This window comes from Tribolium castaneum, chromosome 7, assembly GCF_031307605.1.
Source record: "Tribolium castaneum strain GA2 chromosome 7, icTriCast1.1, whole genome shotgun sequence".
In the NCBI taxonomy this organism is placed as follows: domain Eukaryota; kingdom Metazoa; phylum Arthropoda; class Insecta; order Coleoptera; family Tenebrionidae; genus Tribolium; species Tribolium castaneum.
In genome coordinates, this window is record NC_087400.1 from 9,626,706 (window position 1) to 9,654,124 (window position 27,419).

At 29.8% G+C, this 27,419-nt stretch overlaps 1 protein-coding gene, 1 long non-coding RNA gene and 1 other non-coding gene across 9 annotated transcripts in view; 2 read left to right on the forward strand and 1 right to left on the reverse strand.

The window, feature by feature from the left end:
* The first annotated feature begins 655 nt into the window (after positions 1–655).
* Positions 656–3,138, forward strand: LOC103314386 (uncharacterized). Of its 2 annotated transcripts, XR_010334827.1 has the most exons (3): positions 656–967; positions 1,107–1,126; positions 2,509–3,138. It is a non-coding gene; the product is annotated as an uncharacterized LOC103314386 (long non-coding RNA). The 2 variants fall into 2 exon arrangements; XR_511665.3 differs by lacking the exon at positions 656–967 and having other exon boundaries at positions 974–1,126.
* Positions 3,139–8,825: 5,687 nt separating this feature from the next.
* Positions 8,826–14,242, forward strand: LOC107398726 (uncharacterized). Its single transcript, XR_010334795.1, has 3 exons — positions 8,826–8,930; positions 13,211–13,276; positions 13,807–14,242. It is a non-coding gene; the product is annotated as an uncharacterized LOC107398726 (transcript).
* Positions 14,229–27,419, reverse strand: part of Sol1 — a 282,525-nt gene continuing 269,334 nt past the window's right edge. For all 6 annotated transcript variants that reach the window (XM_008200336.3, XM_064357806.1, XM_064357804.1 and 3 more), the window contains 5 exons: positions 25,882–26,068; positions 20,952–21,142; positions 20,692–20,899; positions 16,147–16,394; positions 14,229–14,740 (listed from right to left, as the gene is read on the reverse strand). In XM_008200336.3, coding sequence (XP_008198558.1) covers positions 14,679–14,740; positions 16,147–16,394; positions 20,692–20,899; positions 20,952–21,142; positions 25,882–26,068 — 896 coding nt within the window. In that variant the 3' untranslated portion in view covers positions 14,229–14,678. The remainder of the gene's footprint in view (positions 14,741–16,146; positions 16,395–20,691; positions 20,900–20,951; positions 21,143–25,881; positions 26,069–27,419) is intronic.

Here is a 27,419-nt window from a genome sequence, read left to right on the forward strand (position 1 = left end):
ACATCGGCCAAAATTAAACTACTTTTAGTATATCTCTAAAACGGTTAAACTTAGGTATATAGAAAGTATAGTAATAAGTAATAATATGTAATAACGTAGTGAAAAACTTAACATTCTACTTAAAACAAAAAAGTTGATAGCGACTTCCGGTATAATCGGAAGTGCCGCCATCTTGAAAATATTTTCATTGGGCAGAACTTGACAGATTATGACTGAGAACCAACTTTCAATACTTCTAATGTGGAGTTTATACGGAACAGGTTGTATAATATTGTGCCTGAAATGCCTTGAAATATGAGTTTAATGTTTATAGATAGATGAAACTATTATTTTTCTAGAATTTGTTAGTCTTTGTGTAACAAAGTACTAAAAATAAAATTATGATCCTGTATTAAATAAATCTGATAATCTTATCAATGCTCGCTATAAGTAAATATTTTTAAAAAAACATGCTTTATTTCAGTTTTCCTTATTTATACTGGATGCGGCAACCTTATCGCGCACCCAAGAAAGTCGCGACTTCTAATGAAATAAAAATCCTAAAATTTTACACACCAGCCTGAACGTCCTAAGGTGCGCGATAAGGCTGCCCACCTAGTATATAAACTTGTAATAGATAGATAATAAGATTATTAGATTACAGACAGTAAGTCTATCAGTTCTGTAGATTAGACGTGCAGTTTCTTTGTGTCTATTGTGGTGCCAATAGCATGCTTTTGGCATATGAGTTGTCATTGCATAACAGCTTAGTTATTTGCACCATAATAGTTTTTTAAATAAAAAACAGTTTAATAGTTAGTTATATTTTATCAAAACAATAGAGCAACTATAGTTATTAATTTTAAAATATAAAATTTAGTTACAAAATGTTCTCTTAAAAACGTATAGAAGGGTGCATTTCAAACCTTTTCTCCAATTTTTATTTTTGAAGTCGTTATTGTTATGAGTTAATTTGTATTTATTATACGTAAGTACCTATTTTCGATTTTTGAATCCTCTTAGAAATCTATTTACAAAAATGCTACTTTTTGACTTTATTGCACCAGCAAAATATGACGTCTTTACTGCTTTTTGAGTAATTATTACATTTTTCTTTACTTTTTCAGTGTGACTACATTCCTTTCTGGTGAGTACAAAAAACACAGTACATAAGTTTTCTTTAGAGAAAAATTTACCTATTTACTTCAAAGCATTGATGAGTACTAAATAAACTTATATTTGTTGAATTGTGTATAAATGAAGCACTCCGAACATTTTTTTGAAAAATAAATTACAAAAATATGGGTTATTACTTTAGTTCACACTGTATAATAACAATTTTACAACACATAATATTAAGATAGTAAACATCCCGTATTTTGCATGTTTTTCCTCAGTTCTCACCACAAAATTATTTTTTATCGACACAATAATATAGATAAATAGTTTTAACCATAACCGGTCTTAACATTATAAATATATTTTTTTTTGATCTGGGTGTTTGTAAGTCGTGCTTATGAAACAAAGTTCACAAAATTAAGTGGTATGTTAAAAAATGTTAAAATAACGTACTCTACATCAGATTTAAACTTATAGTTTTTGCTGGCTAATGGGTATACTATAATATAAGTAATAGTCTAAAAAATCTAATTATTAATTAGGGAGAATTTTTTTTGACAAGTTTTAGTAATTAAATTAGCTTACTTCAACACATTTTCGAAAGCCGTCTCAAAAAATTTATTGTAAGCAAATGTTTTGATCAAAAAATAAATAAGTGAATTAAAATTTCATCATTTTTTTAAAAACAATTGTGTCCAGCTATAAAACATTTGTTATTATTTTGTATGAAATTAATACCTACATAATTTAATGGTGTAAAGAAGTCAAATTAAGGTTATTGCTTTGTACCAATATATTAGCTGTTTCAAAACTACAAAAAACGCCAACGTCGCCTTTTACTGAATTATTGTTTTAAATAAGATTAATAAAGTTGTAAATTAGTTACTAGTGATTAGATCTTTTATTGAAAGTAAAAATTACATTAACTAATATTTTTTTGAAGTGCCTGAATATTTTATAACAGCTAATATTGAGAGAGTATATGACGTTGGCGTCTTTATCGTTTTGAAACAGCTAAAAGTTATTAATAATACGAGTGCAAAAACACATACTTAAAGTTCGAGGGTTGTCGTTATGCAACGACCTAGACACTTGTGTTATTCATTTTTTTTTTGTTGGAACATTTTAATTTAAAACACGTTGTTTTGGAAAGCGTGTTGTAAAATAATGAAAACATTAATTTAAAACACGTTTATAATCTAGAATTCAGATATTAAAAAGAAGACAAAATTTTACCTACAAAAAATTAATTAATTAATAATCGAGCGCGATATTATTTTGAGTCATAATGGGATCATCAATCTAGTAGAATGCAAAACTAAAGCCCGCTTTACCCAAATAAAAATAAAACAATTCTTGACAAAAACATTAACAAAAGGCCGTTTTATTATTATAATAAATTATTTGTAGGTTTCTCTACTGACCGAATGCGATGGAATACGTTAATATGATTTTACAAGTTGGACAAAAAGTAGCGTCTGAATGTCAACAACCCACAGTTCTTCAACTTGTCAACAAATCCCGCTGCGATATAATTGACGCTACCATGTCTTCAATGGATAAGTTTGACTGGTTAATGGCTGGTCCCCTTTTCGACAGAGAACATATTTCTTCTAATTCCTCACAAGAAAGAAACGCATCTTTAAATAAAATGGCCACCCATTGCCCTTTTGAAATGACATTAATTTTTAGTGATGGAACTGTGGATAAATTCAGGATGCATCAGAAATTTCCCTTTGATGGGTGTTCGGGTTTTCAACACTTTATCGGCCCACATACTATCACCTTCTCAAGTTCAGAGAATAAAGTGATTATAACAGTTGAGGATAAATAGTGTTTTGTTTATATTTTTAATAAAAAATAAGCGTTTATAACAAATCATATTATTGTGCACTATTTTTATACAGGCTGACCCAGGGGTGCGTGCATACTCCACAACTTTTTTTCTATGTAAGCTATCAATTTGAATTTTTTTAAACGATAGGGCTGACAATAAGGCACATTCTAAAAATGTTTTAGTTTTTACATAGAGTGTTTCAATAGCTATTTACACTCGAATGCGGTAAGTCACATTTTACAGCGCGACAACTTTGTTTGAGGCACGAGCCTTTCAGGCTCGTGCCTTATTAGTTGAAGCGCTGTAAAATGACTTAACGCATGAGATTTGTATAAAACTTTTTGGCCGACAAGCTTTATATTGATATTTATATTGAGGTTAACGTTGACTTACCCACGAACATACGAATTAAATTTCATAAATTTTATGACTGAACGAAGCTTAAATATCCTAGCAAGGCTCACATACCATGTTACAGACATTTTATCCAAATATTTTAATAATACGCCGAATGATAAACTTGTGTAAAATTTCGAATTGGTTTGGTTGAATCAATGACATTTGTGGTTCCCAAACGTATGTATAGGTGGCGCTGTTCCGGGGGGATTTATATTTTCACTAATTAAATATACACCATGGTCGATTGAATTAAATAATTATAGGTAACAAGTATTTCGTTATACGAACTTAATTATGGTAAGCACGGTTTGTATCTTAAACATGTCTAATCGTCCAGTGTTTTGTGGTTACTTTACCTAATTGTTTGCTACCAGTTTACAGCATCGTGTTTAAAGGTCAAGTTACCTTTTATGAATGGGCAACTGTCATTCACGTTTTACAGTACTGGAGGCCAAAAAATAAAATACCTAACTAAGTGTGGTTTTTTTAAATAAAAACTTCAATGTTTTGTTATACTTTTAAAACTTTTGTGTCATAGTCATAGACCTACAAAAAATTCAGAATAATTCAAGATAACTTAACCAACTTTTTTCAATTTGAACTCGGAATCGATATTCCATCGCCTACTACGATTTTCTTAAAATGTCAAATTACAAATGGCTACAACTCTATGCTATTACAATTTACAATTGCTTAAAAGATATTCGTTTCGTAATGATATGAGAATGTTTTATTTTACGACAACGGCCTACTTGATTTTTTTCCGAAAACACCATCAATATTTCTTATTTTGCAGAAATCTTGCAAATTTTACAAATTAGACCCCAAAAACTCTATATCGACAACAAGCCCACAAAGTTTTATTCAATGATGCAACAAAATATATAGGGTGTCTCAGCTAAGTCTTTCGAGCTTAATATCTCCGTTATTTGTCAACGGATTGTTATGACATTTAGAATGCACATATTTTAGGAGGTGGTCTTTCAATTAGAGCAAAAAATGACCCCAAGTTAAAAAATGAATTTTTAAAACACATTTTTTTTATTTAAAATAAAGCCAAATTACAGCTGGATCATTAAACCCCGAAAAATAAATGCCCACACAAAAAATTAACCAAATCGCTCGGCTAATCCAAGAAAAAAATTCAATTTTGTTGTTAAAAACTTAATCCAAATTTTGATAGTAATTTGGACAGTCACCTTTGGAAACAATTGATGAAGCATTTCTATGCGGCATTTTGAAGAAAACTGTCAAAAGTGTGCGCGCTGTCAGAAAAGTAAAATTGTTTTAAATTGGTGAATTTACTTTAAAAACCAACAACAGTGGCTGAAATTTCTGTGTCGTTGAAAAAGGAATTAATATTCGCCTATGGAAAGTGTCGTTGGACTTTTTGTGATGTAATTTATGAAATTTAAAGTTCAAAGAATCGTCAGTAATTTGAAGACACAGGAAGCGTACCTGAATTAAATCGAGTGAAGACAAAACACGTCACTGGAAACGAAGCAATAGTTGGGGCTGTAATTCAAGCTTTTGAAGAGAATCCAATCACCAGTGTACGAAAAATTTTCAAAGACCTGAATGTTCAAGTGTCTAGAATTTTTTAGTTGTTGTTCAGTCTTTTAGTCCTTTTTTATACACTTTGTATACAGATAAAAATATTTTTATCGTTTAAAAAAATTATATTAATAGTTTGCGTAGGAAATAGTTATGGAGCAATAGGGCATGCACGCACCTCTGGGAGACCCTGTATATACAAAAAGTGTCTTCACAGTCTAGAATTTAACATATTCTCGTAAATGTACATGTAACATGTACGTAAATTGGTAAAACAGTTTATTTTCAAAAACACAAAGTATTGTTCATTTTACAAATCAAAGGATTTAAGTGATTGAACTATAGTGGCGGTCAGCTCGGTTTGCGTGTGCGTCATCAATTTCATTTTTTCATTACCAACACAAAGCTGTAAAAAAATTATCAAAAACAATGCAAATTTAAACAACTAAGGGGTATCTAAGGGTGGTATCCTTGAACATTAATTTACATATGCACTTCGACAACACCATCAAGTGTCACGAATTTGTCAAACTGACATTGACAGTAAATTATAGACGTCATCGCATGGTTGTCGAAAGTGTTATCGGTGTTAATCGCAAGTATTTTCTGTTCGTTTATTGTGTTTTGTGATTTGCGTTTCGTTAGGTTTTTGATTCTGCGTTTATTAGTTCTTGTTTTGTGAATCTGTATTTTTTGTAACAACTCATAATTTAAACACTTCGTAACCTCAAAAAATATTTGATAGTTTGTCACCGCTATGCCCCTGCTATGTAAACGTAGTGACAGAAATGTCAGATGACGCACACGCAAACGGAGCTGAGCGCTACCATACTACCATAAAATAAACAATAATAAGTAAACAAGCTTTATGTTAGATACGAGAGTAAAACTATTCTCACAGAGTGGGATTAAAAGACATGTGGGTGTTTTGTATAAAATACCTTTATTCTTCGACACAGTCAAAATTTCGGATTTTTCTCCTGTGTAAGACAGTTTTGACAACTGTTTGGCATTTCTCAATACGAAACGTCAGATTATTTTTAACAGATTTTAAGCAATTTTAAGCCTTGTTGAGTCTAATTCGAAGAATAAAATGTTGTATTCAACTTGTTTTCGTTTAAATCGGTTCATTTATTTCACCTCGTGGATGGTAAACCTCTCGTTATCACTCGAGGTTTAAAAAACCACTCGTGAAATAAAACGTCCGATTTACGCTCAAACTCGTCGAATAAATAACTATTAACTCCAATAGTTTCGCCGCAATCGACGCTTGAAAAGTGAAAATAGGGTCAATTTCAACAAGGTACTAGCGTTTTTCGTGTAAAACTATTAAAGTTGGAGCAAAAATAAAAAAAGCATCAATATACGCTTAAAATTATCTGTTGTTTTGTAAAAACTCAGACCTACTTCGGGTAACAGTTCTTGGTACAGAGGCAATGTTTTTTTTCACTAAAAAATTAAAAACTCAAAAATTAAATCACGTAGAGCAAAACAAAATATTTCATTGAATTCTGCGGCTCATACTACGTATAATATCAATTATTTTACAATATTAGCTGACTTATTTTAATTAATTAACTGATTTTAATTTTAACTTATTTTAATTTTTTTTAAGTTAAAAAATGGTGGATGCGCCAGGATATTTACTTATTAGTAGTTAAGTAACTAGATTTGTATCATGTTCAAGTCATTTCTTGATAGAACACGAAAATTGTTTATGAAAAACAGTAATAATGAAGCAGTCATGAGTTTGACAACTACTGTGATGGGTTTCTAAAAATTATAGTTATTAATAATACGAGTGCGAAAACAAAAGTTTAAAGTTCAAGGACTCGTTATGCAACAAGCGTATGCAACTAAGAACTTTAAGCGTTTTTGCATAAGTGTTATTCAAAATTTTTTTTGTTGGAATATTTTAATTTACAACACGTTGCTATGGGAAGCGCGTTTTAAAATATTGAAAACATTAACTTAATACACGTTGCTCTGAAAAGCGTATTTTGAAATAGTGAAAACACGTTGTTATCAGACTATCTATCTATCTAGAACTCAGATATTAAAAAGAAGGCTAAAAATGTTACCAACAAAAAATAATTAAATGTGTCTTTTTTGTATGTAGTGATTTCAGACTTTTGTATGTCTGGGTGCCTACTTTAAGCGCAGGCCTCGTAATGTTATGTGAAATATATTTTCCTGTTTATATAAAAACTGATAATAATATCAATAACGCTCGCTATAAATAAAGATGTTTAAATTTTTTATTAATTTTCCTTACTAATAATAGATTATTCAGAGAGTGAGCCATCCAGTCTATATAATTAGTAATCTTTTATCAAAAAAATAAAGCAATTATCTTAATTTAATTTTAATATACAGAGTGGTTCAAAAAAACGATGACAAACGTTGGAGTGGTATTCGAAAGTAAAATTACCGTTGAGGGCGCCACTGAGCTAGGTTGAAAACAGTAACCACAAATAGCGGGAAATGTTTATTCGGATAGGTGTTTAGAGCGTTTTGCAAATTGCGAGGCTTTACAATTATTGCACTGCCTTTAAGGAATGACTATTTGTTCACTTACTTTATTGTAAAATTTTTAAAAAACATTATTATTGGAAAGCAATAAAGCAGTAAAGAACAACTGAAAAGTATACGGTATGCTTAAATGTATCAACAGTTGTTAATCTTGATTGCAGTTTTGTAGGTTTTTCAGTGGAAAAATTTTAACCTAAAATTCACACACTTCACTAGTTTATTAGTTTTCTTAAGCCCAACATGTGTTCGCTATGATGCAATTCTTATAGTCTTTAATTACGCAATTGTTTTAATAACACTTTGTAATCAAAAATTAAATCTTTTTCACTTTTTATCCATATTAAAATTCCAACAAAAAACATTTTATAATCATGAAAAACTCCATATCTGGAGGCAAACCTAGTACTTACCACCACATCTTTTTAAACTGACTGTATCTAATGTAAGAGCTCAACAGAGTACAAGCAAAATTGCTATATTATTGCTAAATAATGAGAATTACGAAAATTTTGTTACTGTTAATTTTATTCCCGAATAGTGGTCAGTGAGATTGAAAATTTTTGCTTATAAGCCCTTAGTCATAAAAGAGCCGTTTTGCTTCTGGAAAAATGGTTACAAACTCACTTAAAAAAATACAGTGTTTTACCCACTTTAGGAGAGTGCAAATTTCAACTATTATCAATCATAATTTTTATTTTTAATGTATTTTTTTGTATTTTTGTATTTGTTGTTAGTTATTTATTAATTATTATATAAGAAGATAAAATTTGATTTTGTCATCGAAACGCTTGAAAAAAATAATGGCGACTGTTACCGTCCAGTACAATATCAAATTTTATTCCATCCATTATTTTAATTGAATTACTGAGTTATAATTAGAAACGTTCAAAACCAGAAAAGCAACAATTATTGTGAATCATTAAATACCTTACATTTCTCTAGACGATAAAATTTCGTTTTACCATGAAGTAATCAGTGGATAAAATGTTATATTATCTTTTACGATAGAATAAAATAAATAAATATATGTACTTTTTAAAAGATTTTTAAAAACATTTTCTAACAAATCAATCTAAAAAATGCTACTTTTTCGTCGCTAATGGCTTTGACAGGAAACCGGTATGTTTCTTTACTTTACTTTCTATACTTTTTTAGTGATAGATTTTATAAAGTCGTGTTTGTTAAAATTGTATGTAAATGGAGCACTTAAATCTCTTTTTTGGATTTTCTTAAATAGCTTACGAAGATATGCGTCATTAATTTATTTCACACTGTATAATATGTAATAACAATTACACAACAAATTATATCGGGACCGTGAACATTCCGTATTTTGTATGTTTTTCCTCAGTCCTCACCACAAAATCATTTTTTATCAAAACATAGATAAGCAGTTTGAACTGGTCTGGACACTATAAAAATTCTCTTCCAGGATGTTAAATAAGTATTCTGAATCTGGGTATTAAAAGTGTAAGTCGCGTTTTTGTATCAAAATTAACAAAATTAACTGGTAAGTTAAAAATAATACCCTTCATCAGGGTTAAACTTTTTATTTTTTTTATTTTACTTTTAGCTGTTTCAAAACTATGTAAATGCCAACGTCGCATTTTATCTAAAAGTTAATAGTTTCACAAAGATGACTTTTGTACAACCCCTTTTAGTAAATTTTTAGGAGTTGTATTGGCAGTGCTGGGCTGGGTGTTATCAGTCATCACTGTAATTTACTGTGTGATCTGTCGACAGCGTCAAGTCGTTTATTGATAAAGCCAGAATAATTGACAAAATTAATTAATTAATTAATTAAAATAGTTTGAAAAGATTGTGATAAGTTAAACGAAACAAAAACAAACAAAAACAGAAAATAAAAAAATAATATATAATACTCGTTTTACAAGACTTAATAGAACGTCTTATAAAATTCGTATAATAATACTCTATTATGCACCAAAAAAAAAACTGGCGCACCAACTCAGTGGTAAATGTTGAAAAAATTCCTAAAGTCATATTTTAACAAATCTGGAGCTACAAACTTATTGTGTTAACTTCTTTAGTTTTCATTATTTTTTTATGTTTTTATGTTTCATACCAGGTAATCGTTCCGTAACAAAACGATGAATAATTATTTTGAAATTTGATATCAGATTTTAGCAGTTTTTTTAATTTAAAAAATATTAAAATTCATCCAAAAAATCACAATGTGTAGATGTGCCAACGCTGGGAATTATTTCCTAGTAAACCGTTTCAAAAATAATTTCTTTCTATTGTTGCTCAAATTCTATTGCGATCATGACTGTTAGACAACGTTGCCACATATCATTTATCTAAAATTCGTTATTTATCAATAATTTTAATACAAAGAATTTTTTTACTATTTTTACTTTTATATGTAACCAATTCTCTACCATACACCACTGAGTTGGTGCGCCAGTTTTTGAGCACGCTGTAGTCTTAATGTGAGATCTTATCATAAATAACTATTTTACATTTTTATCAATCAAAATGTAATTGCGTATTGGTATAAATTTTTTCGTAAGCTTTATTAGAAAAAAAAATATGAAAATTGCATCTTTGTTTGTTTGCAGGTGTAAAACTTTTTTATTATTATGATGAAATTAATACATAGGGTAGAGGGGGCACGTTGGGATAGTTCTAGTTAAGCGAAGATCTAAACCAGACTTGGAAAATACAAATATTAGCTATCTCAAAACTATAAAAACGTCAACGTCGCATTTTACCAAATTATTTTTTAAATAACATTGATAGAATTGTAAAATAGTTATGAATGAATAGATCTGTCAATGGAAGTATAAATTACATTAGCTATTGTGTTTTTGAAATTCATGAAAAATAATACAGCTAATTTTGAGAGAAATTGTGACGTTGGCGTTTTTATAGTTTTGGGACAGCTAATACATATATTAACGATTCCATCATTTACTTTGACATTTTGTGAAACTTTTTAGTCAGTTAAGTTGATAAATAAATAATAATCCTCTACAATTAAAACATATTGAAAAAAAATTGCCAATTGTTCGAATGTACCCCGCTATGGGGTTGTTACGGACTGGTCTGCCGTTGGTTCAGACATACAGATGTTAAAATTAAATAACTAAAATAATGTCAATGTCATTGTTATGTATATTAAAAATAATATATATTAAATATATATATACAGCGTGCTCAAAAACTGGCGCACCAACTCAATGGTGTGTGGTAGAGAACTGGTTACATATAAAGGTAAAAATAGTAAAAAAATTCTTTGTATTAAAGTTATTGATAAATAACGGATTTTAAATAAATGATATGTGGCAACGTTGTCTAACAGTCATGATCGCAATAGAATTTGAGCAACAATAAAAATAAATTATTTTTGAAACGGTTTCCTAGGAAATAATTCCCAGTGTTGGCACATCTACACATTGTGATTTTTTTGATAAATTTTAATTTTTTTAAATTAAAAAAACTGCTAAAATCTGATAGTAAATTTAAAAATAATTATTCATCGTTTTGTTACGGAACGATTACCTGGTCTGAAACATAAAAACATAAAAAAATAATGAAAACTAAAGAAGTTAACACAATAAGTTTGTAGCTCCAGTTTTTTTAAAATATGACTTTAGGAACTTCTTCAACATTTTTCCCGTAATCTGCACTTGCTTCTCAATAACGTACCACCGAGTTGGTGCGCCAGTTTTTGAGCACCCTGTATTAATTATTTAATTTAATTTTTAATATTATATATTTAATATATAAGTAATATATATTAAAAATAGTTAAAAAAAATTAAATCCATAAAAAATTAAATTTAACTTTTAAATTCCCCATCTTCAGTTAGATCTATCACTTGCCCAACACAGTAAATAACTTATTTCTTTGTCGGAAATCTTATTAGTAAATCATCAGGAAAAATATGGTCGTTGTCTATAAATTTCTACAAAGATTTCTTGCTCTCACATGATTAATTATCGTTTTCATCATCGCATGCTATGTTTCCATTTCCGTATTTACTCTTTTGCTTCTTCCTTAGTTTTAAGTTTTCTATTTGTACCTTTCTGAAGTTATTTATATTATTTGTTTTATCTTTCTTTTTATTTAATATTTTTATATTTCTTTTTTGGGGGTTGAGTTGAATAGTCTTCGACTAGACTTCGCTCCTACAGAGTTTGTATATTTATTTATTTATTTTTTATATTTGATTTTTATTTATATTTTATATTTTGATTTTCCTTAATAATGATAGGCCTTAATAAAGGCCTATCATTATTATTATTGTTATTATTATTATTATCGTTATCTAAAATAAAAATACTAACATGGTCAATAAAAAAAAATTGTAAGATCACCTGAAAGTTTGATGAGATCATCGCAATCTGATGCCACATCGATGTCTGAATCTGAAGAGGTGACGGTTTATTTAATCTTTTTTGACAATTAATAAAATACATGCAAAATGCCTGTATGTATTAAAAGAAAAAGTTGAGTTTAAACAGTGTGCTACCGAATTGTTCCTGAAGCAGTTCCAAATGGTCCAAATCTGTCCCGTTTGCCTTAAACAAATTTTCAACAGCTTAACCCATACTTTTACATGTTTCTGTCAGTTAAAATACAGATTATGTAAAGCACAAATGTCCGTACTTGGGCATACCTTAGTTAAAAAGAAAAATATGACACAAAATAAGGGATAATCCTAGGACTATAATGTATCGGATACTTACTTTTAACGCTGCTAGATATCAACCTCAATAATCTTACTGATATTAGATAGATCAATCTAATAATCTTACTGATATTCTTACAGAAGCTGAGAGCAATTTTACAGACATTCAATCATGGAGTCAAAACAACTCGCTAAAATTAAATTTGGAAAAAACTAATTGTATATTATTTCAACATCCTCTCAATAAAAATAATTATCCTGAGTCCATTTCATTCGAAATATAGCTGTCGCCTTAAAACCTGATACCGCCTTCCTAGGATTATTAATTGACAGAAACCTAAATTGGGGAAAAGCAAACAGGTAAAAAATCAAGAGAAACGTGCCGAAATGTTTTTAAACAACTGGGTGTTCTTACTGTACCAAGTCTTTATATATATGAATGTCTTTGTTTTATCCATAAATACCAGTTATACTTTAATACTCATTTAATAGACCATCCATATGATACTAGACAAAATAAGGTTTTTAATTATTCTTATCACAAAACTGTGTTTTTGGAGCGAAGCTGTACTTACCAATGTTTGAAATTTTATAATAGCATCCCCAGTCATATTAAACAACCAAATTTGCACTGTTTCAAAAAAATAGTTAAACGAAAATTAGTCAATGCGGAACTATATTGCTTAAAGGACTTTGGTATCAATATATTTTTGTAATTCAAATTTGTATACTCTTTGACTTGTATCACACATTAATGCACATACGTCACTGATATAAAATAAATTATTATTATGATTATTATTATTATTATTATTAAAAATAAAAAAAAACTTGTGGGCTTGAATAAGCGCGCAAATTTTTCTGTAGAAATTTTTAACTACCTACCACTGATGGCAAATCAAGAGACGCCCGATTTTTAAAACATTCGGAAGGCGTTAAATACAAAATGTCCGGAGATGCCCCATGTCCGAACCTGCCCCTCTCTACCCTGCATAATTTTAGAGTGTAAAAAGGCCAAATCAAGGTTATTGCTTTATACCATTAATTAATATTCATATTCCATTTCGAGTGCGATATTATTCTTGAAAAAAATAACATTATTAGAAGACTGTTCTATTACAATAAATTTGTAGATTGCTCTACTGGCTAACGGCGATGGATTTGTTTAGTACGATTTTTCAAGTTGGACAGAAAGTGGCGTCAGAATGTACTAGCGGCTAGCCCCTGCCGGTCTACAAATGTTCGCTCAGTCGAAATGTTGCGAGCGAGGTCGGAACAGTACGAACGGAGACCATAACTGACTTCTCATTTCAGCTGGGCATATTGGAATAGTGGTTTTTATGGAAATATGTTGCGCGTGGCTGGGGCTTCGCCCCAGTTAACTAAAAGGAAACAAACCCCACGACCAATTAAACTCGAAAACGTGGAACTCGAAACGTGGAATAGTGTTTTTTTATGGAGCTAGGGTGGCGTACAGTTCATAAACATAAACACTATTCCACGTTTCGAGTTCCACGTTTTCGAGTTTAATTGGTCGTGGGGTTTGTTTCCTTTTAGTTAACTGGGGCGAAGCCCCAGCCACGCGCAACATATTTCCATAAAAACCACTATTCCAATATGCCCAGCTGAAATGAGAAGTCCGTTATGGTCTCCGTTCGTACTGTTCCGACCTCGCTCGCAACATTTCGACTGAGCGAACATTTGTAGACCGGCAGGGGCTAGCCGCTAGTTCAGAATGTCAACAATCCACAGTTCTTCAACTAGTCAACAGATCCCGCAGCGATATAATTGACGCTACCATGTCTTCAATGGATAAGTTTGACTGGTTTATGGCTGGCCCCCTTTTCGACAGACCATACATTCCCTCTAATTCCTCACAAGAAAGAAGCGCAACCTTAAATACAACGGCCGCCCATTGTCCTTTCGAAATGACATTGATTTTTAGTGATGGAACTATGGACAAATTCAGGATGCATCAGAAATTCCCCTTTGATGGGTGTCCGGGCTTTCAACACTTCAACGGCCCACATGTTATCACCTTCGCATGTTCAGAGAACAGAGTGATTATAACAATCAGGGATTAATAGTTTTGCAACTTCAAGTCAAGATTTTGTCACTGTCTTTTTTAAATTTTTAATAAAAATATGCATATATAACAAATCATATTTATTGTGCACTATTTTTATATACAAAGGGTCCTTGTCTTCACAGTCTACAATTTAACATTTTCTCGTAAACTTAGCACAGTGAATCGGTGAGACAGTTTATTTCCAATAACACAAAGTATTGTACATTTTACAAATCAAAAGACTCAAGTGATAGTAGACATTGAACTACTACCATAACAATTAGCTCATTTATTTCATAAATAAACGAGCTTTACAGATATGTGAGTAAAACTATAACGATTATCAACAGCTTCATTGAACTGACGATGAGTTAAATTTTTACGTTGAAAGAAGTGTAGTAATAAATTAAAAAAATTAAAATATCAGGTAATACAGCCTTCTTAAATGTACAAATGTTTTAGAAGAGTATTTCACATTTGTAAATTCGTCCTAAAATCGTATTGCTTTCGAAATGTTTATTGTTTATTTTTGCTTATGTTGATATATTGATTAACACTGATACAAAAATGATAATAAACACTTCCTCTGGTTTACCTGAAAAGAAAGTATTTTGATTATTGGGGGATGCGCCGGGTTATTGGATTGAATATACAGGGTGTTACGTCTAAACCTCACATTAGAAGTACTGAGAGTTCTAGTAATGATAGCTATCTAAAAATGTTTATGCAACCATAATCTCTTAGATTCTGCTCAATAAAAATATTTTCACTATGGCGACACATCCGGTTATACCGGAAGTCCCTATTAACTTCCTTACTTTAAATAGGAAGCTATAGTTTTTAATGCGTTTTTGAATTACTTGAGTTATTTTAAGATAGTTTTCATAAGCTTACTATATAACTAAATTTTGCCGTTTTATAAAGTATAAGGGTTTTTAATTTTTTTTGGATTTGCATCTTCCAGTTCAAAAATCGATAACTCTGCCACTTTTACAAAATTGAAAATATTTTTTAGCCAGTTTGAAAGAAGAAGCCTAGATCTTTCCTTTGGTGCTTTTATATTTCTAAAGAAAGATAACAAACCCGAAATTTTTAAAGTTAAGTTTGTAAAACTTTGAGCACCCATAACTATTTTTTTTCAAGAATTTTATTCTGCATCGATCTGTATTAGTATTTCCTATACTCATGTTTAATAGTTTTCAAGTTACAATAACTTTTTGTTGGGATTGAGAAATTTATTAGCCAAAAACCTTTTCTCTTAGGTTGCCATGAAAACAAGAGAAAAAACTGTGAGAAATTAAAGTTTTTTAAACCAACATTTTATGAATTCATTTTGTTTTCACAAGACGGACAACACATTTTTGAACAAAGTTTGTCGTTTGTTTAATGAGAAATGTTTTTATGGCAATCTATGCAAAAATAGCAGTGGTTAGTAAGAAATTTTCTACAATGTCAAAAAACCAACATATCTTGAAAATTCTCATAGATAGGTATTGGGAATGCTAATACAGATAGTTGCAGAAAAAAAATCTCCTCCATCTAGTAAAATAAAAATTAAGACATCCCATTTGTTTTTGAAGTTGTTTAAACTTAACCTTAAAATTTTTGGGATTATTAAATTCTTTTCCAATTTTGAACACACTGGAGAACAGATATAGGCTTTCTCTTTTAATTCTTCAAAAATAATTGCAAAACCTTTAAAACTAAGAGAGTTGCCGATTTTTGCAAATCCAAAAATTTTCAAAAAATCTTAAATATCTCGAAAACGGTTAAACTCAATCATAGGGAAAGTTGATAAAAACGACCTTAAAATAACTCAACTAATCCCAAAACATAGTGAAAAACAGCTTTCCATTTAAAATAAAAAAGCGGACAGCCACTTCCGGTATAATCGGAAATGCGGTCATCTTAAAAATATTTTCATTGAGCAGAACTTAACGCATTATGGCTGAGTACTAATGTGGGGTTTAGACGGAACAGCCTGTAGAAAAATTAAATTACCAATAGCGCAGCTGCTGTTGGTTTTGTCGGTCTTGGCAGTATAAGTCTCTACTTCGTCCAGAAACTGGTAAGTGGCATTAAAACCAGTGCCGTCTAGACGATCGTTGGATCGAAACGTAACTCGAAAGAATTTTCGATCGGATTCAATATTGAATTCTTTTAGTTGGCCGCAGTGTCGAGAATATTTGCGATCACGAGTCATGAAGTTGGAGAACTCGACGTAATCACTTGCTGAGATAGCCTCGCATCTGAAAATTACGAATTTTCTCAAAGTATTTCCAGATTTCAGCAAATATTCATTGTTAAGTTAGACACTCTGATACAAAGTTTTGCGCAATTTTCTATACCCTTAGAACCCCAGCGAGTTCTTAAAAATGTAAAAAGTCAATTGCTTTCATTTTTTGATGTTTGATTTTTAATTAAGTTTTTAATTTTTGTTGATTTTACCCGGAATATTTGTCATGAAAAAAATTGTAAATAAAAAACTGGTAAGAATTGGCGATTTTCTTACAGCCAATCGAATTTTAAGATCATTTTACATAAGATAAAATCAAAATAGTTCCACTTTTTCGACAGTTTTACCGTAATTGGATAAATATTAAAAATTAAAAATTTGTTAATACTTTCTCTACAAAATTTAAAATTTTGAAAAAAAATGCTAAAACCCATTTTAGTTTATACTCAAAAAACTAGTGGAAATTTGGCGATCTTCTTAATGCCAATCTAATTTCAGTATAATTTTACATAAGATTAAATCAAAAGTTTTGCCGTAATTGTAGAAATAAAGAAAAATTTTAACACTCCGGAAAATTCAAAATTTTAAGAAGAAAAAATTGTTAAAACCAGCCATTCCATTTTGTAGAGTTTCATCAGCTTTTTACGATGAAACAAACCGTTTTGCAGTAAGTCTTATAGTTTCGCCGTATTTTTTCCATTTTTCGTAGAATTTTTTGTCGATTTTCGGATTCCGGAACATTTATCATGCAATAACTCTGGAACTATTAGAGATAATCCTATAAAACTTATAACCTTTGATAAGCTCTTTTAATTATCTAATATTTTAGAAAAAGATCATTGTTTTCCGAATAACAATTTTCTTGCAAATTGCTCCCAAAAGCATAAATAAGTGAAAATAAAAAAAAACTGAACTAAAAACTATTGGGAATTTGGCGGGCGATTCTCTTGACGCCAGTCGATTCTCTGGATCATTTTACATAAGATAGAATAAAAGAAGGTTCTACTTTTTTGTATAGTTAATTTACTTAAAAAATTCATAACTCACAAACTAAAAGCTATAGAGCAAAACCATTTGTTTCAGAGAATTCTGCGGCACATTTTAATTCTAATATTAACTATTTTATAATACTAGCTTATCTGAGAACTTATTTAACTTAAAAAATGTTGAAAGCTCCGGAATATTTACTTATAAAATTCATTCTTCGTAAGACAAACTAATTTGTTTCAGTTAAATTTGCAGCTTATTGCACGTATTTTATCGACTATTTTGCAATACCAGCTAACATAAAATATTATTCTTAAATTAGAACATGGTGGATGCGCCGGGTTATTTACTTGAAAAATCCATAACATAAAAGTCGTAAAGCAAATCCATTTTTTCCAGTGAATTTTGCGGCTCATTTCACGTAATATATCAACTTTTTTACAATACGAACTTATTTGAAAAGTTATTTAAGATCCGGTTTTTTTAGTTAATTTTTTTCACTCAAGTAGTTGTTAGGGTAGTGCTTATGTAATTGGCGTTGCTATGTTTTAACTAAAGTTTAAATTCATCTCTCCGTTATATATGTATTCTAGAAACTGGGCCTTATAATTCAAGAATTAAAAGTTGTAGAGCAAAAGAATTTGTTTTAGTGAATTCCGCAGCTCACATTACGTTTGCTATCAACTATTTTACAATAATAGCTTACTTAAAAAATCATGTAAAATTTTATTTTAATTTGAAAAAAATTCTTAACTTAAAAACTAAAAAGTTGTATAGCAAATCAAATTTTTCCAGAGAATTCTGCAGCTCATTTATCTCTTCGTTAAATATGTTTTACAAAAACTGGGCCTTATAACTCAAATATTAAAAGTTGTAGAGCTAAATACTTAGCTTTAGTAAATTCTGCAGCTCATTTTCTTTTGATATCAATTTTACAATACGAGCTGGTGGATGCGCCGGGTTAACTTTTAAAAAATTATGACTCAAAAATTAAAAGTTGTAGAGCAAAAAATTTGTTTTAGTGAATTCCGCTGCTCATTTTACTTTTCATATCAACTATTTTATAATGCTCGTTAATTTAAAAAGTTATGTAAAAATTAGCTTTATTTAGAAAATAGTGGATGCGCCAGGTTATTTACTTAAAACATGTATATCTCGAAAACTCAAATTCGTAGAGCAAAATAATTTGTTTCAATAAAATCTGGAGCTCATTGCACGTATTTTACCGATTCTTTTGGAATACTAGCTTACATAAAAACTTATTTAAAGACTTATTTTTAACTTGGAACATGGTGGATGCGCCGTGTTATTTATTTAAAAACTTCATAACTTAGAAACTAAAAGTCGTACACCAAACCAATTTCTTGCAGTAAATTGTGCGGTTTCTTTCACGCATTATATCAAGTTTTTACAATACGAACTTATTCAAAAAGTTATTTATTTAAAACCGGACCGGTTTTTAGTACGATTAAACTTTAGTTAATTTTTTTCACTTATTTAGGTGCTAAGGTAATGCGTATGTATTGGCGTTGTTATGCTCAAACTAGGGTTAAAATGTATTTCTCTGGTAAATATATTTTCCAGAAACTGGACCCTATAGCTCAAAAATAAAGAGTTGTTACTCAAAAATTAAAAATGGTAGAGCAAAACAATTTGCTGTAATGTATTCTGCTGCTCATGTTACGTATAATACAGAGTGATCCAGAAATACTGAATCTGTTGACAACACATTTGAAAGTATTTGTGCTCATAATTTGCAACACTGTAACAAAATGCGATTTCTCTTGACAATTATTTGACGTACATCCCCATAAGAATGTTAAATTGTTGTTAACTGGAAGAATACTCCTTTGGTATCCTTAAAAATTTAAGTCCAGTGTTGCCAACAGACTCAGTATTTCTGGATCAGTCTGTATCAATACTAGTTTACTGAAAAAGTCATGTAAACGTTTAGCTTAACTTGGAACATGGTGGATGCGCCGGGTTATTTCCTCAAAAAATTCATAACTTAAAAATAAAAAGTCGTAGAGCAAATCAATTTCTTGCAATAATTCTGCGGCTTATGTCACATATTCCATCAACTTTTTCACAATATAAATTTATTTGAGGCCTTGTTTTTGGTACGATTGCAGTTAAATTTTCTCACTCATTTAATTGCTAAGGTAGTCCGTGTGTAATTAGGATTACTATGTTTTAACTAAGGTTTAATTTTATCGCCGTTAAGTATATTTTTCAGAACAGTTATAACTCAAAAATTAAAAGTTGTAGAGCAAAGCCATTAGTGTTAGTGCATTCTGTAACTCATTTTGCGTAAAAATGGTGGATGCGCCGGGTTATTTACTTGACCATTTATAATTTAAAAACTAAAAATTGTAGAGCAAAACAATTTGTTTTAGTAAATCAGCGGCTCATTACAAGTATATTTTATCGACTATTTTACAATACTAGCACACATAAAAACTTATTTAAAATTTTATTTCAACTTGAAAATTAGTGGATTCGCCGAGTTATTTATTTGTAAATCAAAACGCTCATTTTTACGTATCCTATCAGCTTTTCACAAAATTTTTAATTCCAAATTTTAGCAAAATCTTATGGACTTTTCTATGCCTTTACATCTCATTGAGGCTCTTAAAAGAACAAAAATTTCAATTGTTTCAATTTTTTAATGTTTAATCTTTACATCTCTAGTCAAGATTATTGTCGATTTTCGGTATACAGATCATTTGTCGGACTATTAGAACTACTAGAAGTAGCTCCTTCAAATTTATTATTGCTCTTTTAATTATCTACTTTTTCCCAAAAAAACACCATTGATCGTTGTTCTCCAAATGAGAAAATTGTTCAATTTAAACTTAATCTTTCCTTTAAAATATCACAGTTCTCTATTTATAATCTTGCGAATAGTTAGTTTACATCATCACTAGCCCTTGTCTTTTGCAACGCCGTAACGCAATTGAATATAATGAGACATTAATCTGAAATAGACAGTTTAATTATATCCTCAACAACAGCCATTGGTTATGTTGGCTATTTATTAACTGTTCAAGTTATAAACAAATTCACTAACGCAAATGTGTTCACTCTTGGATATTGGTTTTATTTTAGTATAAGTTATCGTTACATTTCAGCAAACAGGAACTCGACAAAGATATATTCCGATTCTCGAGCTCACACTGTTTGTGTTTAACGTGCGATTAAATAACTGACCCAATTTGGCATTGAAATCGATTGCGGTGGTGGGACAAATTTTTGTATTTGCCCATTTCCATACAGAAAGTTCTATTTGCAATTAATTAAATCTTTTTAATTAAAATACTCACGGTAGCACTCCCTCAACGTCGAAATAGTTGAAATGCAAATGAACTTTTTCCTTGATATTGCCGTGAAAAAAGTAGTGACACTCTGTATCTCTAGGGTACAAACCGGGATAATTAGGACTGTAGAAAAATCCATTTTTAGATTCATTACTATTAAATACGAAGGCACATGGGTAATCCGACAATTGAGTGCCGGTTTTAATACCAAAATCTGCAATAAAATTATTCATGAGATAAAAATTCTATCTCGAGTGGATACTTACTTTCTGTAAAACTGTACGTCGCTTTAAAGCCTCTCGAGTATCGCGACGCGAAAAAACTCTGAAATTCTAGCTTAAGTCTAGGACCATTGGACATGACAGGTTTCGGCAATGTGCTGCCACAAAAGCTGTCGATTTTTTCCATTCTACCGTCTATGTGGACGAAGGCCATGAGGGAGTCCTGGCTGTCGCACCTGACAAAGTGGAGAATTACAATTATTTGCACCTACATTTTTAAAAGAAGTAACCTTGCGAACTCGAAATTAAGTTGGTAACATTGGATAATGTGGACACTGAACCCACAATAACAATATTTCAATGTAAAACATAAAAAACAAACAATATAAAGATAACATGAGTTCGATAATATGCTCAATTAGAGCAAGTCTTCAAAGTGATGTGTAATTTTAGCCACATCTTATGCTGTGTAAAATTAGTATAACACAACATAACCTTCAATAAACGGCTAAAATGTGGTTGAATTTTGCAGGCTTAGCTTGCTCTAATTCAGTATATTTTCGATCTCATGTTATAAATATACAGGATGACCCAGGAGTGTGTAAGGAGTCCATATTTTTTGCTTCTTGAAATATTGCTATGCGGTTTTAAGTATCCTATAGATATACTTAAATTACACAAATTAAAAATATTTTTATTACACACTGGGTGTTGTATACAGGTTGGTAAACCAGAGTTATATTTTTTAGATAAAACACCTTATGCTTTTTTGCCTAATTAAATTCTACGTCAAAAAAATAATAGAACTTTGTACAAATTGTTACAGGTCTGTCTCTTTTCGTTTCGGAATTATTAAACTTTTCGTTATAAAAAGCCCAACATTTAAAAAATGACTGCAAACTCACCTATGAATATTTTCCGATAAATGTGTAACAGACAAATTTAGAATACTTTGTCGACTTTTAGTTGAAACATGCGAATAATATACAGGATGTGCCAAAACGCAAAAAGTTGAATAACTCATTTTAGTAGAATCTAACTATTCAAAAATATATAGAGTTCATGTTCCACGATGTTCCATTAAAAAATATGTAACTTGGGTTCAGCACCCTGTATTCAGCGCTCTGTATGTAATAAAAATATTTTTAGTTTGTGGATTTTAAGAAGGGCAATGAAAACGGCAAATAGCATAAAAGTTATAGACCGATTACACACTTCTGGGTCACTCTGTATTATAAATAATAATAATAAATAATAAACATTAAAACTGAACAAATTTGATTGGTTCATTCGCGTTATTAACTTTTAACAACGAATTAAATTTTAACAAAGCTTTCTATAAACCGGCGCTAAGAGAAGAAATGATGAGAGTGCCTTTAATAGCTGACATTATTAACCGTCCATTAAAAACAAGTTGATTATAAGTACAACATTTGTTCGTTAACCACAAATTCTTTTATTCTCGTGAAAAAATTTGAACTAATGCTAAATCAAGACCAATTACATTTTTTTCATCACATTATTTTTGTCTTCAATTTCAACTTTTACAGTCATCACTAAAATTTACTATGAAGTAAATTGCAAATAAAATTATTCATTAGTAATGAAATGGTCAACGAAAAAAAATTGGAGTACTACTGAGAATTTATTACTCGCATGACTAGAGAAGTACACGAACAGAACTGTCGATAGACAGAAATGTACAAATCAGATGTGGTCATTATCAGAAAAGTTCTAGAACCATAAATTAAAATTAACAACAAAATAATCTGGTAGAGTATAGTTATAATATGAGATACTAACAGTGATTTGATTAAGGATTTCAATAATTGTTTTTAAATTATAAAAAAATAATTTTGATCATTATTAATGATTATTATTATTATTATTTGGTATGTTACTGTATTTGAAAATACACTTGATTAAATATAGATAAATAAATTTATATTTATTACAGTTACCTACCTTTGATCGAAAGTAAAAAAATGTTTGTTTTATGCCTGAATTCATTTGATTTACTTTAATAAAATTAAATTGTTGTTTATAATATTTTCTTATCATAGGTAACAGTATACAGGGTGCTCAAAAACTGGCGCACCAACTCAGTGGTACGTTGTTGAGAAGCATGTGTAGATCACGGAAAAAATCTTGAAAAAATTCCTAATGTTATATTTTAAAAAATCTGGAACTACCAACTCATTTTGTTAACTTCCTCAATTTTTATTGTTTTTTAATGTTTTTATGTTTCGCACTAAGTAATCGTTCCGTAACAAAACGATGAATAATTATTTTTAAATTTACTATCAGATCTTAGCAGTTTTTTAATTAAAAAAAAATTAAAATCATCAAAAAAATCACAGTTTGTAGATGTGCCAAGACTGGGAACTATTTCCTAGGAAACCGTTTCAAAAATAATTTATTTTTATTGTTGATCAAATTCTATTGCGATCACGACTGTTAGGCAACGTTGCCACATATCATTTATTTAAAATTCGTTATTTATCAATAACTTGAATACCAAGAATTTTTTTACTATTTTTACCATTATGTGTAAGCAATTCTCTACCACACTCCATTGAGTTGGTGCGCCGATGTTTGAGCACGCTGTATGTATCAAAATCCTCAAAAATAAATTTATTAATTAACAGGTACTATACTAAAGATTAATTTAGTTTTTTACCAAAATGCCCTTAGACTTCTAGAAATAACGCTGAAAGACGGAAATGTACAAAGTGTCTATACATTGCCCTAGTTTTATTACCATTTTTTTTGGAAACAAAACAATCACAACTTATGGCAATACGTTTCTGATATTAACTTTTTCTAGAGTAATTCTGATTTTTATGCATCTTTAAATGATGGTTTAAAGACCCCGCAGTTATGCTAATGAATGTCTCTAGTTGTGCACTATTCTGTTATTGAATTTTCTGTTGATTACCATTTATATGCGTGAATTTTTTATCTGAAGAATCTACGATAACAATATACAGAAGGTTTTATCGTGTTGGTAAGGTATATGATTCAAACTGAATCAAAAATAAGACACAAAATTTATATCTTAGTTGGGTGACATTTTTCAAAAAAATCCTTACATAGTCACATATGGGGTCATTGATTTTCGAGTAATGACGATATTTTCAATTTTTTTAAATGACAACTAATACTTTTGATTAGGCTTGCAGATAGTAGACATTTTTATTTTTTTAGTAAGTATAGAAAGTCAAAAATAATAATGCAAAAAATAAAAAAGAAGAAAAGAAAATAACTTATAAAATTTCCTGAAAGTATTATTAAAGAAAGAGCTTTATCTTTTAATTCTTCACATATATTTTAAAGGATGATTATTTTTTGTCTACTGTTTTTTGTGTTGAGGTGTCGTATTAAATGTTTTCATGTAATTATAAAAAAAATGATAAAAACAAGAAGATAAAGCCCTGTATGTTTTACTCAATTAAATTTTATTATATTAAATTTATATTCGGTTCACTTTCATAAAAACCATTGTGGTGCAAACAGCGTACTCATGGCATTAACTTTTATATGTGTTGTCATGGTAACAGGTTAGTCATCTGCACCACAATGGTTTTTATCAAAGTGAAACGAAAGTATTTATTTTAATTTTAATTTTCATTCTTTAATTGTTTGTTCTTATTATCAGAAAGAAAAAGATGTGTACTATCTAAAATCAAAATAAATGTCACAATGGTGTCAAAATGTACGAAGATTTCTTTAAAAAATGACAAATAACAAAAGCATGAGTTTTGTGTATCAATTTTGGTTCACTCTGCATACTTTTAAATTATTTAATTTTTTTTAATTTGTTAATTTTTCGATTGCAATTTTCCAAAAAAGTCAAAACTCAGTTATACAGGTGAATATGTTTTTCGAGATTTTTCAAAAAAATTTAATTTATTACAAGAAAATTTGTTAGCCAAATGGTAATTAATTTTTTAATATGTACTAATGTGACTAATTACATTAGTAATCTAATTATTACCTGATACATAAGAGAATTTCATTCATCAAGAATTTTCAATAATATAAATAAAAAATGTTTTTTTTATTTTTTTAAACACTAAATATTGTAAATTTGCTATATATACTGCATATCATTAGAAAGCTTATGAAAAATGTTATCGATACGTGTAGAAAATACATGGTGTTTAATTAAAAAAATTAGTTTTCATTTTTTTGCGTTTTGGCACACCCTGTACATTATTTCCGTGTTTCAAGTAAAAGTCGGCTATTTCCTAAAACTACAAGGTATTCTAAATTTTTCTGTTGCAAATTTGCCGGAAAATATTCATAAGCGACTTTGCAGTGATTTTGAAAAAATTGGTCTTTTTTATAACGGAAAGTGGAATAATTCTCAAACGAAAAGACATAGATAGTTTATACAAAATAATTTTGTTATGTAGAATCTAATTATGGAAAAATATAAAAATATAAAAGTGTTCCATTTAAAAAAAATATAACTTTGGTTCAGCGCCCTGTATACACCCTGTGTATAATAAAAATATTCTTAGTTTGTGGCCTTTAAGTCGATCTATCAGATAATGAAAACAGCATCGCAATATTTCACATAGCAAAAAGTTATAGACTGATTACACACCCTGTATCTAATTATCTGTTGTTTACTTTTGTTATAATTGTTAAGTCAATTTGCTTAATATAAAAGATAAAAGGCCTAAAATCCGTACTTTGTCGTCACGTAGGTCAGAGGTATTTACTACAGTGACTGGTATTCAGTAAATAATTCAGTGTTGTCAACTAAATTTCAAAGTCAGGGCAATAAGACGAGTAGTTTAGGCATTATTTAACCGTTAATAAGATTCTGTACATCCCTGCAGTCGAGTTAAGTTGATTTGAAAGTTTCCGCTCAGTTAAATTGTATTTCGTTTATTTCAATTAACCCACTTTTCGAACATTAATAATCATTTAGCTTGCGATGATTTTTTGCGAAATAAATACTCACTCGGTTGAGTCGTCCGTGGAGCGGTACAAATTGAAATCTTGGAAGACGATTTGGACCCTTTCTTTTCCTCGTCCTTGAAACTCGTATCTGCACGTCGTCCGTGATGGATAGGGCGCAGGATATGAAGGACTTACTATCGTGCCGTTTTTATTCGTATCGCTATTTATCACTACATCACAACTGGATCCTACAATAATAAATTGACCTTTCAGAGATTGCTAATGGTGCTACAACCACGAATCTGCACAACATTTTCCGATCGTTGTAGCAATTTTCTTTTACTTATTTAATTGGCGCGTTTCAGCAAACAAGGTCTATTATATTTTTCTGCTTTGTGGCTATACATCACTGTCTATGCAAGTTTTTTTGACAAATTGTGATTTTAGAAATGTTGTGCAGATTGTGGAAGCTTGTGTGTTTTTGGACTAAACTATAAATCTAAAAGTTGGCATTAGATCTGGTTAAGAGATTTGTAAACGAACAACTATGGGTTGAGAGGGTCTATACGGCGGGAAATAAAAGTGTTTTCCACTCGCTTGTTGGAAGTAGAATGAGTTTCACAGCAATTAAACTTTGAAGGACTTTGTAAATTTGTATTATTAGTTAATACTTTTAGTAAAGGGTTTTTAAACCACGATAATAACAAATATAATAAACTTTTCGTTACTGTTTCTACAAAATTGACTTAAAGAATGTTAAAAATTAATATCAACATTGTTTCTTCTTAACTAGTAAAAGTATTTAGAAAAAGTAAGAGAAGCTTGACAAATTGGCAAAAATAAAATCAGTTATTGTGACATAATTTAGTGACTTTTCGATCCTTTAAGGTTTTTTCATTTGCTGAAGTTATCGTTAATAAATAATAATATTAATACACTTATTTGGCGATTTTTTAAATTATTTTTGTCACATTATACAAAAATAGCTTCTAGCTTAAAGAAAAACGTAGACAACCAAAAGTGACAAAAAAATGTATTTTTTATTAATTTGTTGCTCTTGGACCAGTTTTCAATAAGATGAGTTTTTAAAAACCAATATTCAATGATCGAAAAAGATTTTTTTCGACTTTTTTTGAGAAAATTCTATAGAATGCTATGTAACTTTTATAGCAAATGGCAAGTTTTAAATCCAAAACTATCCGTAACTAAGACATTCAAGAAAATTGCTTGTGAGTTTTAAATGTGATTGCTTGGAATAAACGTCAAAGTACTCAGAAAAGGCAAAAGTAACAACTTGTTTTCGACAAAATATGTGCATAGAAATTCGAAAAATGTAAAATTTACACAAAAATTGTTTGTTTCTGAAAAATCGTCGAAAAATGTAAAATTTACACAAAAATTGTTTGTTTCTGAAAAATCGTCATAAATAAAAATAAGGCGCAACTTATGTTATTTAGTATTTAGAAAAATTTTTTTACATGGTTCGCATAAGCTTTCGCAAAAAAACTAAGCTTAAATAACTACTTAAACGTTTGAATACTTAAAGAATAAAAATCTAGCTTTTTCAAACTTTGACTGGATTTCGAAGGTAAATAATTC